Source organism: Helianthus annuus, chromosome 8 (genome assembly GCF_002127325.2).
Source record: "Helianthus annuus cultivar XRQ/B chromosome 8, HanXRQr2.0-SUNRISE, whole genome shotgun sequence".
Lineage (NCBI taxonomy): Eukaryota > Viridiplantae > Streptophyta > Magnoliopsida > Asterales > Asteraceae > Helianthus > Helianthus annuus.
The window spans coordinates 113,583,608-113,599,992 of NC_035440.2; the positions used below are offsets into that span (position 1 = coordinate 113,583,608).

The following is a 16,385-nucleotide window of genomic DNA, read 5'->3' on the forward strand; positions in this document are numbered from 1 at the left end:
TCGCCTACATTGTGGAAAAGAAGGACAAAGGCCCAAGCATAAGCGACGTTCCTGTTGTACGCGACTTTCCGGACGTATTTCCCGACGATCTTCCTGGTCTGCCTCCTGCTCGTTCTGTCGATTTTCGCATCGACTTAGTGCCTGGCGCTACGCCTGTCGCTAAGTCTCCCTATCGTTTAGCACCCTCTGAGATGCAAGAGCTCTCGAGTCAACTCCAAGAGCTTCTTGACAAAGGCTTTATACGCCCTAGTACTTCTCCTTGGGGCGCTCCCGTTTTGTTTGTCAAAAAGAAAGATGGATCATTTCGTATGTGTATTGACTATCGTGAGCTCAACAAGCTTACTATCAAAAACCGATACCCTCTTCCTCGCATTGATGACCTCTTCGATCAATTGCAAGGCGCAACCTGCTTTTCAAAGATCGATCTTCGTTCTGGGTATCATCAACTTCGAGTACTCGAAGAAGATGTACCTAAAACCGCTTTCCGTACGCGTTATGGTCATTACGAGTTCGTGGTCATGCCCTTTGGTTTGACCAACGCACCTGCTGTTTTCATGGATTTAATGAACCGCGTGTGCAAAGCATACTTGGACCGTTTCGTGATCGTCTTCATCGACGATATTCTCATCTATTCCAAGACGCAAGAAGAGCATAAGCGACACTTGCACCTTATCCTTGAACTCCTTCGTACAGAACGTCTATACGCCAAATACTCCAAGTGTGAATTTTGGCTAAAAGAGGTTCAATTCCTTGGTCATACTGTCAACGAACTTGGAATTCACGTTGACCCCGCTAAAATCGAAGCTGTGAAAAATTGGATCGCGCCTAAATCTCCGTCTGAAATTCGCTCGTTTCTTGGTCTTGCTGGTTACTATCGTCGTTTTATCTCCAACTTTTCAAAAATCGCTGTTCCTTTGACCTTCTTGACTCAAAAAGAGAGACCTTTTGTTTGGGGTCCCGAACAAGAGGAGTCTTTTCAAACGCTCAAGGACATGCTTTGCAATGCTCCTATCCTAACGCTTCCTGATGGTAACGATGATTTTGTCGTGTATTGCGATGCTTCAAACCTTGGCCTTGGTTGTGTCCTTATGCAACGTGACAAGGTTATCGCTTACGCATCGAGACAACTCAAAATTCATGAGAAAAACTATACTACCCACAACCTTGAACTTGGTGCAGTCGTTTTTGCATTGAAGATTTGGCGACACTACCTTTACGGTACTAAATGTGTGGTCTTCACCGACCATAAGAGCCTTCAACACATCTTCAACCAAAAGGAACTGAACATGCGTCAACGCCGTTGGGTGGAATTGTTAAACGACTACGATTGCGAAATCAAATACCACCCAGGTAAAGCGAATGTAGTAGCCGACGCTCTTAGTCGTAAAACTCATGTCAAAAGTATCCGTTGTTTCCAACTCGTCCACGATCTTCAAAATCGCATACGTAACGCTCAGTATACATCCGTTAATGAGGGTAACCTCTACAATGAGATGCAATGTGGTGCTGAAAATAGTCTCGTGTCCAAATCTGATGGCATTTTATACTATCTCAATCGTATCTGGATTCCCAACCGTGATGATCTTCGCAAATTCCTGATGAAGGAGGCCCATAACACGAAGTATTCTATTCACCCTGGTGCCGACAAGATGTACCATGATATGCGTACATCCTATTGGTGGCCTGGAATGAAGAAGGATATAGCCACTTTCGTCTCAAAATGTCTCAAATGTTCCAAAGTGAAAGCTGCACATCAACGTCCCTCTGGCTTACTTGAACAACCAAGAATTCCTATCTGGAAATGGGAGAGCATTGCCATGGATTTTATCACTAAGCTTCCTCGCACTACTGCTGGTCATGACAGCATTTGGGTAATCGTTGATCGATTGACCAAGTCAGCTCACTTCCTCCCTATTCGTGAAGATTTCAAAGTCGAGAAATTGGCTAAGGTCTACATGAAGGAGATAATCTGTCGCCATGGTATTCCCATTGACATCATTTCTGATCGTGATGCTCGTTTTACATCTCTTCTCTGGCAAACTTTTCAATCTGCTATGGGTACTAAACTCAACCTTAGCACTGCCTTCCATCCTCAGACTGACGGTCAAACCGAGCGTACTATCCAAACCTTAGAGGATATGCTTCGTTCATGCGTAATAGATTTTGGTGGCAACTGGGATTCACACTTGCCCTTGGTCGAATTCTCGTACAATAACAGTTATCACGCGAGTATTCAAATGGCACCTTTCGAAGCATTGTATGGTCGCAAGTGCCGTTCGCCTATTTGTTGGCACGAGATTGGTCAAGCCCAAATCACCGGTCCCGAGCTTATACAAGAGACGACGGACAAGATTTTACAGGTTCGAGACAACTTATTGAAAGCCAGGAGCCGACAAAAGAGTTACGTTGACAAAGGACGCAAACCTATGGAATTCGAGACAGGTGACCTCGTGCTTCTCAAGGTATCCCCTTGGAAGGGCGTGGTTCGATTTGGCAAGAAAGGGAAACTCGCACCTCGCTACGTTGGTCCTTTCAAAATTCTCGAGAGGATTGGCGAGGTTGCGTATAGACTGGACCTGCCCGAAGAACTCAGCAATGTACACCCTGTCTTCCACGTGTCCAACTTAAAGAAATGTCTAGCTGACGAAGGACTCCACGTTCCTCTCGAAGACATGCAAGTCAACGAAACGCTTCACTTTGTGGAAAAACCGGTCGAAATCATGGACCAAGGAACCAAGTAATTGAGGCGCAGTCGAATTCCTATTGTCAAAGTTCGATGGGAAGGAAAACGTGGCGCTGAATTTACTTGGGAGCTCGAAAGCGAAATGAAGTCGAAATATCCTCATCTTTTCCCTACGTCTTCCTAAATTTCGGGACGAAATTTCCTAAAGGAGGGGAGACTGTAACGCCTGGCTATTTTGTACCTTCCATTTATAGAAGGTTTTGTTCATAATGGAAACCTTGTATTCTTGTAATCATTTCCTTTCTTTGTAATCTTTATCAAATCGAGACTTGGATCATTAATGGAAATGGTATTTTGTTATGTATACGTTGTACGCACTCTAATTAAGCTCGTATGTCCAACATCGTGAATCAATCTATGTTTGATCATTTCTCTTGGAAACTATGTGTGAACTTGCAATTTAACTAAACTTATGCTTTGAACATGTTTTAAACAAGAACGACACTTGAATTGATACTTATACGCTCGATTATACTTGGTTTATATTCCTCATGCATAAACATACCTTAATCTATGCTTTTGTGACAAGAATGGCCCTTAAAACACCATAAATCATCAACTACACAACTATAGGGGCCAAAATTGTAAAAAAAAAAAGAAACTTATTTGCCAGAACCAGGTGGCGCGCGGCCCGCGTCCACTAGCCTGGATATCCCAGGCGGGCCGCGTGAGGCTCGTGTCTGCAGACCCCTTGGACAGTCGCGACCAGCCACCATTTTGAGCGGGATTTTTGAGTTTAAACCGTGTTTTGGCCCTTGTAATCACCTCTAATCAACCCTAAACACCTCCTTATAAATACCCAAGCTTCCCCAAGCACTTGGACACTTTCACTACTCTCTAATATCACCAAAACACTCCCAAATTCAAGCAAGAATCTACATTTTCGGACAGATTCATACCTCTACACTAAACTTGGTATAACTTGCTCATTTCTTGATGAAAACACTTGATTCTTCTTCCTATTTGCTTGATTAATCATGGAGTTTGATTCCTTGACTTCTCCTTGGAGAAATCAGACTTAGAATTGCTCCGAAATTGACCAAAAACTTTCTGTTTTGTTACAAACTTATGTAAACTTCATCCAACTTGTGTTTAACACAACTCAAGCCAATGTCCTAATGCTTACAACCCCTCTTATGGTTGGTTAAGCTTAAAAACATGGTTGAGACATCTAAATCAGAGGTTAAAACCTCATAAACTTTCTGTTTTTAATTAGGGTTTTACCGACAAGTAGTGTTCAAGTATGAAACTTGATGAATGTGTGATGGTTGGATTAGCTTGGGCTATCCTTCATAAGAATCCACTCATTACTTGATGTATTGCTATAGATTAGTTGTTGTTAATACTATAATACTTGTATGTTCATGACCCTCCTTGTTGTTTGTAACAACAAGTGTAGTGGTGAACAATAGAGGTGCCTAAATGGAGACTTGTTCTTCCTACCTCATATATGATTTCTATGACACAAAGAGGTGCCTAAATGGAGACATTAATCTCCTACCTCATGCTTGAATCATAAGACTTGTAATCTACATAATATCTAAGCTATCCTATATACATATATACCTAAGTAACTAAACTTGATGATAACTTAATAGTTACTTGTCAAGAATATGTTACATCATCTATGACCATGCTCTCGTTACGACTCTAATGGACCTTTGAATCCATGAAATCATACCAACTCTTTTGAGTTCTAATAGTGTCAAGAACAAGGGTTATGTGTACAAGATGATTATTTTTACTTATGTTATTTTTTATACAAATTAAACTCCGAATCTATAATCCTCCGTAAACGCCAAACTCACACACCTTGTTTGCCTCGTGTAGAAGGACAAGGTGCTCCAAATTAATCCATCCACCAACTCACTCGCGGGATTTCAAGTAGGAAAGCTTGCAACCACTGTGAGTATACTCGTATTCCCCCTTTTACTTTTGTCACTTTTGGGGTGTAACATGTTTATCTATCAACAAACTTACACATGAACTTTTTCTTAAACACATGAACATTCCTATAACATGCTTGTATACGTGATGGCTTGATGCTTTAAACTTGGATTTATCTTATGTGTTGAATTTATCAGTAACTTCGTACGAGCCAAACCGTGACATATGTAGTGCTATAGGATTAACGACCCGCCCCTTTATCTCGGTAATGTCATGAGCATATTGCGTCTTCTTGGTTTGATATGTTAGACACATACCATGTTTAAATGTTTATCTTGAATCACATGCTTGCTATGAGGAATTGTTCACAACTTACCTTTTTCTATGTATGTATCAAACTTGTATACTCGCCTTTGCTTTTGCATTGAATTGTATTTTTAAACATGTTACAGGTTGATGATGACGATACTATGAAAAGAAGTAGCGTTGATGCCTAGATACACATATAGACGTTTAGGTTTAATATGTTGTATCAATTTTGCTTATGTTGTTATGTTTTACTTTTGGAACTTGTTGTTTTTTGAGTTTATGTAATGTTGACTATTTGAAGTTATGAAATGAAATTGGGATTATTTAAATATTGTCACAAATAGTGTTATGATGTCTCTAGCAATCTTCACACTTCGTCTCATCCCGATGTTTCCGCCATTGGTTGGGGTGTGACAGTAGTCTTGAGATCATGGTACATCTTATCCGAACCAGGATGTACCGAATAACGAGACTTATGTGCTTCATCCATCACAAGCTTGCGTAAGTCTCCATAAAGTGGAACCCAGATGCGTCCGTTAACATAGTAGGCGCCGTTTTCCTTTTGTTCAAGTCGTTGCCTCGATCCTCGTAAGGACTCAGCCCTGATGTTCTCTGCCTTCAATGCTTCAACTTGAGCATCGCGAATCTGAGCGGGAAGGTTGGATTGGATGGTAAGCTGTAACGCACGTACACGCTTAGGTATAGTATCCTTTCGACTGAGAGCATCGGCCACAACATTGGCTTTGCCCGGATGATACTTGATCGCGCATTCATAATCATTCAAGATTTCAATCCATCGGCGTTGTCGCATATTCAATTCTTTTTGCTTGAAGATATGCTCGAGACTCCTGTGATCGGTGTAAATGGTGCACTTGGTACCGTACAGGTAATCTCTCCATATCTTAAGCGCGAAAACAACTGCTCCCAATTCCAGGTCGTGCGTAGCGTAGTTCCTTTCGTGAACTTTAAGTTGGCGTGATGCGGAGGCAATGACCTTGTCACGTTGCATCAACACTCAACCAAGTCCTAGGATGGAATCGTCACAATAAACCACAAAATCATCTGTACCTTCAGGCAGTGAGAGGGTAGGTGTAACACCCACCCCGTAACTCGGGTGATTGCGCACAATTGATACCCTTACAGCGGAAACAAACTAAACTTTCATTAAAAACTTATAATAGTCTGAGTACAACACTTTATTTATTTACAGGTTTTTGGCAACCAAGAACACCCTGATCTTCTAAAACTCCACAACTGTCAAGTAGTTCCTATAGTTTCCTCATGACTCACCTGAGATAAGTATACTCAAAACGACGTCAGATATATACTGGTGAGCTCATACTATACAATTTTTATAAAGACATACCACAGTTTACATTATATGCATACACAATATGGGCATGTGACCACATTATAGTCAGGTTGGGCCTCATTGAACCTTATAGGTCACATTTGACTTGTCACAAACCACCGTACAAGAGACATACTGGTCCTCCAGCTGTGGCCCCCTACGGCCGTCACATAGGTATGAGTGTGTGTCACTGGACCTTATAAGCACGAAGTGCCTGTGGGTACAACACCTTATTACCCTTCCCAGAGTGACACACCTCATTAAGCATAATAGGATCCCATATACCTCTACTGACACGTGCATACTACAGCATTATCATTATTACCAGTTATGGACGAGTATACTATCGAAGTTTAAAAGACAAGTATGATGACTCACCTGATTATTAATTGCTTAACAGCCGCTAGTAATACTTGGTTATGTCTCAAGGTCCTGACACAATTACATAATCCTAGGTTAGGTAATGGTACACCTAACTAGTCATTATCATGGTTGGATATTGGTTAACCCTACCTTGTTTAAGCATAGCTGATCAGTCCATGCCTAACTAAGGCTAGGCTACCCAATACCCGCCCCTGACAATAACCCTAGTACCTAAAAATAATACTAACACTACTACTACTAATATATTATTATTAATAATAAAACTAATATTAACTACTAAAAATAAATAATAAATAACTAAACATAAACTTAAACGAGAGTATACCTCAAAACTATCTACGACACGTTGATGTAGAGTTTCCCTACTCCTGCTCCTACTCGCGCTCCAAAAACGACTACTAACAACACCCAACGGGGTATCGTATACTCAGGATTCTCTATGCTAGAGCATTCCCGTTAAAGAAACTGGTACCTAAACAAACTACTTAGACTCTTATTTAAATCAAGCAAGCAGGCACCTCAAATCCCTTTCTGGTCGATGTGGAATTCAATTGACGTGCCTACCTACCTGCTTGACCTGCTAGCTTTCTTGCTTTTATATATATATATATATATATATATATATATATATATATATATATATATATATATATATATATATATATATTAATCAGCTGCTTAACTCGTTTTTCGTGTATAACTTTTAAAATATGTCGTTTTATAAAACGACGAATATGTCATTAGAACGAGCATATTTTTATCTACGTTTTAACCTAAGTTTCATTAAAAACGGAGTAAGGTAAATAAAATAATATATTTAATTTTAATATTAACGGTCTCCTATATTAGCCAAGGTTTGTCAAGATATTTCACCTTTCACACAATCATCTTACTCGTTTAACAATATATGAAATATAAATTACATATTTCACACGTTTATAACCAGCACATTAAGGTTCGGGGTATTACATCCTTCCCTCCTTAGAAAAATTTCGTCCTCGAAATTTGTCATTACTTAAAAAGATGAGGGTACTTATCTTTCATTATGTTTTCTTGTTCCCATGTAAAGTTGGGTCGATGACGTGCGTTCCACTTGACTTTGACTAACGGGATTTCCTTCTTACGTAACTTTTTAACCTTCCTATCTTCGATTTGTAGTGGTTCTTCAATGAAGTTGAGTTTTTCGTCAACCTGTACGTCTTCTAGGGGTATTTGTTGGGCTTCGTCCACTAGGTACTTCCTTAAATTTGATACATGGAAAGTATTATGTATTCCTGCCAGCTGTTCAGGAAGTTTTAGCCGATAAGCCACTGGTCCTACTTTGCTTGTTACTTCAAACGGCCCAATGTATCGGGGTTTCAAATTTCCCATCTTTCCAAACCGAATCACTCCTTTCAGAGGTGATACCTTAAGCATTACTTTATCCCCTAGTTGGAACTCGAGGGGTTTACGCCTCTGATCTGCATAACTCTTTTGTCGATCTTGAGCACTTTTCATCCTTTCTTTGATTTGCTGGATCTTTTCTGTGGTCTCCACAATGATTTCTGGTCCTGATAGTTGACTTTCCCCTACTTCCGTCCAACAGATAGGAGTTCGGCACCTTCTTCCGTATAAAGCTTCATAAGGTGCAGCTTTGATCCTGGCGTGATAGCTATTATTGTAGGCGAATTCGATGAGTGGTAGATGAGTGTCCCAACTTCCACCAAAATCAATTACACAAGCCCGAAGCATATCTTCTAATGTCTGAATAGTCCGTTCACTCTGCCCATCCGTTTGAGGATGATACACAGTGCTTAGATTAAGCTTGGTTCGCAACTCTTGTTGGAACTTTGCCAGAATTTAGATGTGAAACGACTATCTCTGTCTGATATGATCGATACAGGCACCCCATGTCGCGAGACTATTTCTTTGATGTAAATTTGAGCTAGCTTGTTCATCTTATAGTCCTCACGAATTGGCACGAAGTGTGCAAACTTGGTCAATCTGTCCACTATTACCCAAATAGTATCATAACCGTGACTTGACCTTGGGAGCTTCATGATAAAATCCATGGTGATTTTCACCCATTTCCATTCTGGAATCTCTGGTTGTTGCAAGTATCCAGAGGGTTTTTGATGTTCTGCCTTCACCTTAAGGCATGTAAGACACTTTTCCACATAATGGGCAATAGATCGCTTCATTCCCGGCCACCAATAATCTCTCCTTAAATCCTTATACATCTTGTCACTGCCTGGGTGAATGGAATACTTAGACTTATGAGCTTTCTCTAAGATTGTATCCTGTAGTCCTCCAAAATTAGGAACCCATATCCTATTGTTGAACCTAAGGATATTATCATTTCCCATTGTCAGTAGCTTTAGTCTCCCAATCATTCTTTCTTTTACAATATGATTCTCTTTTAAGGCTTCTTGTTGTATATTCTTAACTTGATCTAAGAGACTAGTTTTAACCTCTATTCTGGTTGCATGAATTCTTATTGGTTGAGGTTTCTCTTTTCTACTTAGAGCATCTGCTACTATGTTTGCCTTACCTGGATGGTATTGGATCTCACAGTCGTAATCACTTAATAACTCCATCCATCGTCTCTGACGCATATTGAGCTCCTTCTGCTCAAATATGTGTTTTAAACTTTTATGGTCACTATAGATAGTGCACTTTGTACCGTAAAGATAGTGCACTTTGTACTGTAAAGATATGGCACCAAGTTCCAAATCATGGGTTGTGTAGTTCCGTTCATGAATCTTCAACTGTCTAGAGGCGTAGGCAATCACTTTGCCTCTTTGCATGAGTACACATCCCATACCATAGTGAGATGCATCACAGTAGACGGCAAAATCTTTTATTCCCTCAGGAAGTGACAGTATTGGGGCGCTACATAACTTATGCTTTAACGTGTTAAAGGCTTCTTCTTGTTTAGGTCCCCAATTAAACTTAGAGGCTTTCTGGGTTAGTGTGGTTAATGGTGTTGCAATCTTTGAGAAGTCTTGAATAAACCTTCTATAGTATCCTGCTAACCCGAGAAATCTTCTGATTTCAGTGGGATTCTTCGGTACTTCCCATTTCTTAATGGCCTCGATCTTTGCAGGGTCAACTTGTATTCCACATTCATTTATCACGTGGCCTAGGAATTGCACCTCACGTATCCAAAATTCACACTTAGAGAACTTTGCATAGAGTTTTTCTTTCTTGAGCAATTCAAGGACTGCTCTCAGGTGTTGTTCATGTTCTGCCTCATTCTTAGAGTAGATAAGGATATCGTCAAAGAAAACGATCACAAACTTATCAAGGTAAGGTATACAAACCCTGTTCGTGAGGTCCATGAACACTGCAGGTGCGTTGGTTAATCCAAATGGCATTACCAAAAATTCATAATGACCATACCTAGTCCTGAAGGCAGTCTTAGGTATGTCTTCTGGTGCAACTTTCACTTGATGGTATCCAGACCTTAAGTCTATTTTAGAGAAATAGCTTGCCCCTTGTAATTGATCAAACAAGTCGTCGATCCTGGGCAAAGGGTATTTATTCTTTATAGTGGCTTTATTCAAGTCTCTATAATCGATGCACAGGCGCATCGTCCCATCTTTCTTCTTGACAAACAAGATGGGTGCTCCCCATGGTGACGAACTAGGTTGGATAAACCCCTTGTCAAGCAACTCTTGTAGTTGCTTCTTGAGTTCTTGCATTTCTGTCGGCGCTAGTCTGTATGGCGACTTAGCAATCGGTGATGTACCGGGAACTAGGTCAAGGCGAAACTCAACCTGTCTATCCGATGGTAGTCCCGGGAGTTCATCGGGAAATACTTCGGGGTATTCTCGTACTACTGGCACTTCCTCGACCTTCTGCTTTTCTGTAGTGTTTACGACATATGCTAGAAAGGCAACATACCCTTTCCTTAGGCATTTATGTGCTTGTGCTATCGTGATGAGGTTCTTAGTCTTGTCAGTGCTGTCTCCCGATACAGTTAGTTGTTTGCCATTGGGTAATCGGAGTCAGACGATACTTTTGTCACATATAACTTCCGCATGATATGGTGTCAACCAGTCCATTCCTTTGACTATGTCGAATTCTCCAAGTTCCATAGGCATTAGGTCTATAGGGATAACATGGTTGTTTAAGCTTATTTTACAATTCTTAACTATGTCAACTATCTCTCTTTGACTTCCATCAGCCATTTCTACTGTAAAGGTATGATCTAGGTTTTGGGACGCCTGATTCAAGTAAGGTCTAAAGGTAGTCGACACTAGACTTCTATTTGCACCGGTATCAAATAACACACGCGCATATACACCATTTACGAGATACGTACCCGTGATAACGTCTGTATTGGTCTTGGCTTCTTCCGTGGTGAGTACAAATGCACGCCCTTTTGGCTGATTTGGTTGTGTCCTATCATTTCTTTTGAGTTCAGGACATTCATATCTCATGTGGTTAGGGTCTCCACATTTGAAACACTTTTTCTTTTCCTTGCATTCTTGAAGAGCATGACCCGTCTTTTTACAATTTGGACAAGGAAAACAACATTCCCCCGTATGAAAGCGTTTGCAAATTTGACATTGAGGAAATGTTTTAGGCCTTTTAAAGTTGTTATTCCGGGTGTCCCCCTTTCTTTCTTCCCACTTCCTTTTTGGTGCCGGAGATTCAGCCTGCCGCAGAATAATCTCGGCAGCCATGACGGTGCCAGCCTCAACAATTTCTGCAAAAGTCTTGGGGGATTTGGATTTGATAAACACCCTCATTTCAGAGGGTAAACCCCAATTAAACCTATTGATCAGTTGTTCCTCGGTCAATGCTAAATAAGAAACCAGTCGAGATATGTCATTGAAATGAGAAACATACTCTCGATAGGTTTTATTTCCCATTTTTAACTGAAAGAATTCCACTTCCAGTTGCTCAGTCTCACTAGGAGGACAATACTTAGCAAGAAACTTATGAATAAACTCCTCCCACTTCATCTCCTTAACCTTTTCTTTTCCCTCTGTTCGGACCACAATGTTCCACCAGTGAAGGGCTTCAGCTTCAAACATATGTATGGCGAACCGTACTTTGTTGCGGTCATCACACTCACATATGTCTAATACTGACTCCATTCTGTTGAACCAGTCTTGAGCTTCTAGTGCTCCCTTTCTTCCATCAAAGGACTGAGGTTTACAGGACACGAAGTGCTTATAAGTACATTCTTTTGATTTGGAATATTCACCTTTTCCTTCTAGTGGCATGGTTGCAATAGTGTTTTTCCTTTCGCTCATTCCTTCCCTTTGTACGGGCGTGGAGGCTGCTGAGCTTTCTTCATGTCGTTCTCCAGATTGGTTAACATTACTGGTTTGTGCATTCTTCATTACCTTAGCCACTTCCATAGCTATATTGTGGATATCCTCAGTATTTAGACGCATACTTGTACTAGACCGGGACCTGACACTATGAGAAGGAGTTCGAGTCCTATAAGAATTTTCCTCTCTCCTTTTGTTATTCTAATTATTTCTAGACCCTTGTTCATCTCTATGTTCAGACATTGTCTCCTTCCTATAGGTATATGAGTATAAAGAGTTACTAGTATGTATGATACATCATTATAATATAACAACTATATACATAACATAGATATATATATATATATATATATATACGTGTATATAGATATAGCACATAGAAAGGTACAATATAATTTACTTCTTCTAGCGTCACTCAACTGACTATGCAAGTACTTTCCCTGAGAACATGTTATTTGGCCTAGTCTGAGTGTGCTATTAATCTTTAGAGAACTACTGGTTAAAGCTTAGGCATTCCTGCAATACCTAATTCGCTAAAACCTCGGGCTCTGATACCAACTGTAACACCCACCCCGTAACTCGGGTGATTGCGCACAATTGATACCCTTACAGCGGAAACAAACTAAACTTTCATTAAAACTTATAATAGTCTGAGTACACACTTTATTTATTAACAGGTTTTTGGCAACCAAGAACTCATTGATCTTCTAAAACTCCACAACTGTAAAGTAGTTCCTATAGGTTTCCTCATGACTCACCTGAGATAAGTATACTCAAAACGACGTCAGATATATACTGATAAGCTCATACTATACAATTTTTATAATGACAGACCACAATTTACATTATATGCATACACAATATGGGCATGTGACCACATTATAGTCAAGTTGGGCCTCATTGAACCTTATAGGTCACATTTGACTTTTCACAAACCACCGTACAAGAGACATACTGGTCCTCCAGCTGTGTCCCCCTACGGCCGTCACATAGGTATGAGTGTGTGTCGCTGGACCTTATAAGCATGAAGTGCCTGTGGGTACAACACCTTATTACTCTTCCCAGAGTGACACACCTCATTAAGCATAATAGGCTCCCATATACCCCTACTGACACATGCATACTGCAGCATTATCATTATTACCAATTATGGATGAGTATACTATCAAAGATTAAAAGACAAGTATGATGACTCACCTGATTAGCAATTGCTTAACAGCCGCTAGTAATACTGGGTTATGTCTCAAGGTCCTGACACAATTACATAATCCTAGGTTAGGTAATGGTACACCTAACTAGTCATTATCATGGTTGGATATTGGTTAACCCTACCTTGTTTAAGCATAGTTGATCAGTCCATGCCTAACTAAGGCTAGGCTACCCAATACCAGCCCCTGACAATAACCCTAGTACCTAAAAATAATACTAACACTACTACTACTAATATATTATTACTAATAATAAAACTAATATTAACTACTAAAAATAAATACTAAATAACTAAACATAAACTTAAACGAGAGTATACCTCAAAACTATCTACGGCACGTTGATGTAGAGTTTCCCTACTCCTGCTCCAACTCGCGCTCCAAAAACGACTACTAACAACACCCAACGGGGTATCGTATACTCAGGATTCTCTATACTAGAGCATTCCCGTTAAAGAAACTGGTACCTAAACAAACTACTGAGACTCTTATTTAAAGCAAGCAAGCAGGCACCTCAAATCCCTTTCTGGTCGATGTGGGATTCAGTTGACGTGCCTACCTACCTGCTTGACCTGATAGCTTGCTTGCTTATATATATTAATTCAGCTGCTTAACTCGTTTTTCTTGTATAACTTTTAAAATATGACGTTTTATAAAACGACGAATATGTTATTAGAACGAGCATATTTTTATCTACGTTTTAACCTAAGTTTCACTAAAAACGGAGTAAGGTAAATAAAATTATATATTTAATTATTAATATTAACGGTCTCCTATATTAGCTAAGGTTTGTCAAGATAATTCACCTTTCACACAATCATCTTACTCGTTTAACAATATATGAAATATAAATTACATATTTCACACGTTTATAACCAGCACATTAAGGTTCGGGGTATTACAGTAGGCGCGCTACATAGTCTATCTTTCAAGTGTCGAAATGCGGACTCCTGTGCATCACCCCAACGATAGGTGACACCCTTCTGAGTCAGTGAAGTGAGAGGTTGCGCAATCTTGGAGAAATCTTTGATAAACCTTCTGTAATATCCTGCCAAACCCAAGAATTGGCGGATTTCTATTGGTGTGCGGGGTGCAGGCCAATTCTTGATCTAGTCAACCTTGGATAGATCTACATGAATCCCATCCTTGTTTACCACATGGCCTAGAAAGTGAACTTCGCGAAGCCAGAAGTCACATTTCAAAAACTTGGCATACAACTGCTCTTTTCGAAGAAGTTCCAGAATAAGCCTCAGATGTTGCTCGTGTTCCTCCTGACTCTTAGAATAGATCAGGATGTCGTCAATGAACACTATGACAAATTTATCCAGGTAAGGTTTGCACACTCGGTTCATGAGATCCATGAAGACCGAAGGTGCATTCGTTAATCCGAAAGGCATACCTAGAAACTCGTAATGGCCGTAACGAGATCTGAACGCTGTTTTGGAGACGTCCTCCTCTTGGACTCTCAGCTGATGGTAGCCTGATCTCAAATCCATCTTAGAGTAATAACTCGACCCTTGCAACTGGTCGAATAAGTCATCAATGCGTGGAAGAGGATAAGGATGCTTCACGGTTACCTTGTTGAGTTCGCGGTAGTCAATACACATCTTGAAGGTACCGTCTTTCTTCTTTACAAATAACATTGGAGCTCCCCAAGGCGAAGAGCTAGGACGTATGAAACCCTTTTCCAAGAGTTCTTGTAGTTGCGTAGACAGTTCTTCAAGTTCTGATGAAGGTAGACGGTATGGTGCTCGAGCTATGGGCGCTGCCCCAGGGGCTAGCTCGATCTGAAACTCGACTTGTCGATGAGGCGGAAGACTAGGTAATTCCTCAGGAAAGTCGCGTACAATAGGAATGTATTCTATCTTCCTTTCTTCCGAGGATGTATCAGAAACGAGGGCCAAAATAGCAGTGCGGCCCTTTCGCAAACACTTCTGAGCCTTAAGGAAAGAGATGATGCCTATAACAACACCACTCTTGTCGCCACGAATCACGAGGGGTTCTCTATCAGAACGAGGGATACGGACGATTTTCTCCTTGCAAATAATCTCCGCTTGGTGTCGAGATAACCAATCCATCCCAATGACAACGTTAAAACTACCCAGAACGATAGGAATGAGGTCGATAGAAAAGGTCTGATCGGCAAGGGCAAGCTTGCAATCCTTAACTATATGTGTAGCCTCTAAACTTTTACCATTTGCTAACTCTACGATGTGCTTGGTGTTCAAAAGTGTTGGAGTACGCTTAAGCATCTGACTAACTTTTAAGGACACGTAGCTAGCATCAGCACCCGAATCAAATAAAACAGTAACAAATAAATCATCCAGAAGAAACTTACCCATCACAACGTTGGGATCGTTCCTTGCTTCACCCTGACCAATCACGAAGGTACGACCTTGGGCGCCATTGCCATTATTGTTTCCTCCGTTGTTGCCTCCATTGTTGTTTCCATTGTGGTTCCCGTTTCCTTGGTTGTTCTGATTCTGGATCAGCTGGGGGCAGTTCCTCTTAAAGTGGCCTTCAGCGCCACACTGAAAGCATCCTTTATTGCCCTGTTGTTGCTGCTGCTGGTGGTTCTGTGGAGCTTGTTGTTGTTGGCGATTCTGATTCGCAAGACGCGGGCTCCTGCAATCCTTAGCTTCGTGACCCAACTTGTGACATCTCTGACAACGACCCTTGTTGCACTGCCCGCTGTGGTGCAGATTACATCGATTGCACTTAGGGTGATTTCCCTTGTACCCACCCTGACCTTGATTCCCAGAAGATTGCTGACCGGGGCTCGTGTACTCGTCTGTCTTTCTCTGCTGGGATTGAGCTGGAGCAGAACCCTTACCCAAATTTCAATCCTACTTGCGCTTATTATCATTCGGAGCATCAGAAGTAGTAGCGCTAATACGCTTGGGCAGCCTGTTCTGCTCAACTGCCTGATCCGTGAGACGATGAGCCAACTTGATGATTTGCTGAATGGTGCCAAGATTAGCTGAGGTTACATGGCTTTGGATCTCTGGTACAAGACCCTTGAGGTATAACTCAATACGTTTGATGGGAGGATCCACCATAGTGGGACACAGGATGGCCAGTTCGTTTGACCTCTTCGTGTATGCCTCGATCTCAGACCCCGTCATCTTCAGATTGAAAAATTCCACCTCCAGCTTGTGGACGTCGTCACGACGCAGTACTCTTCTTTAATCTGTTCTTTGAAACCGTTCCATGGGGTGGCATTAGCAACCGCCAAC

The 16,385-nt window shown here is 41.0% G+C and overlaps 1 protein-coding gene across 1 annotated transcript; it reads right to left on the reverse strand.

Annotated features, from left to right (window-relative positions):
- Window positions 1–10,663: 10,663 nt before the first annotated feature.
- Window positions 10,664–12,028, reverse strand: LOC110870541. Its single transcript, XM_022119723.1, has one exon. The coding sequence runs from the start codon at window positions 12,026–12,028 to the stop codon at window positions 10,664–10,666; it is 1,365 nt and encodes a 454-aa protein (XP_021975415.1).
- Window positions 12,029–16,385: the final 4,357 nt, after the last annotated feature.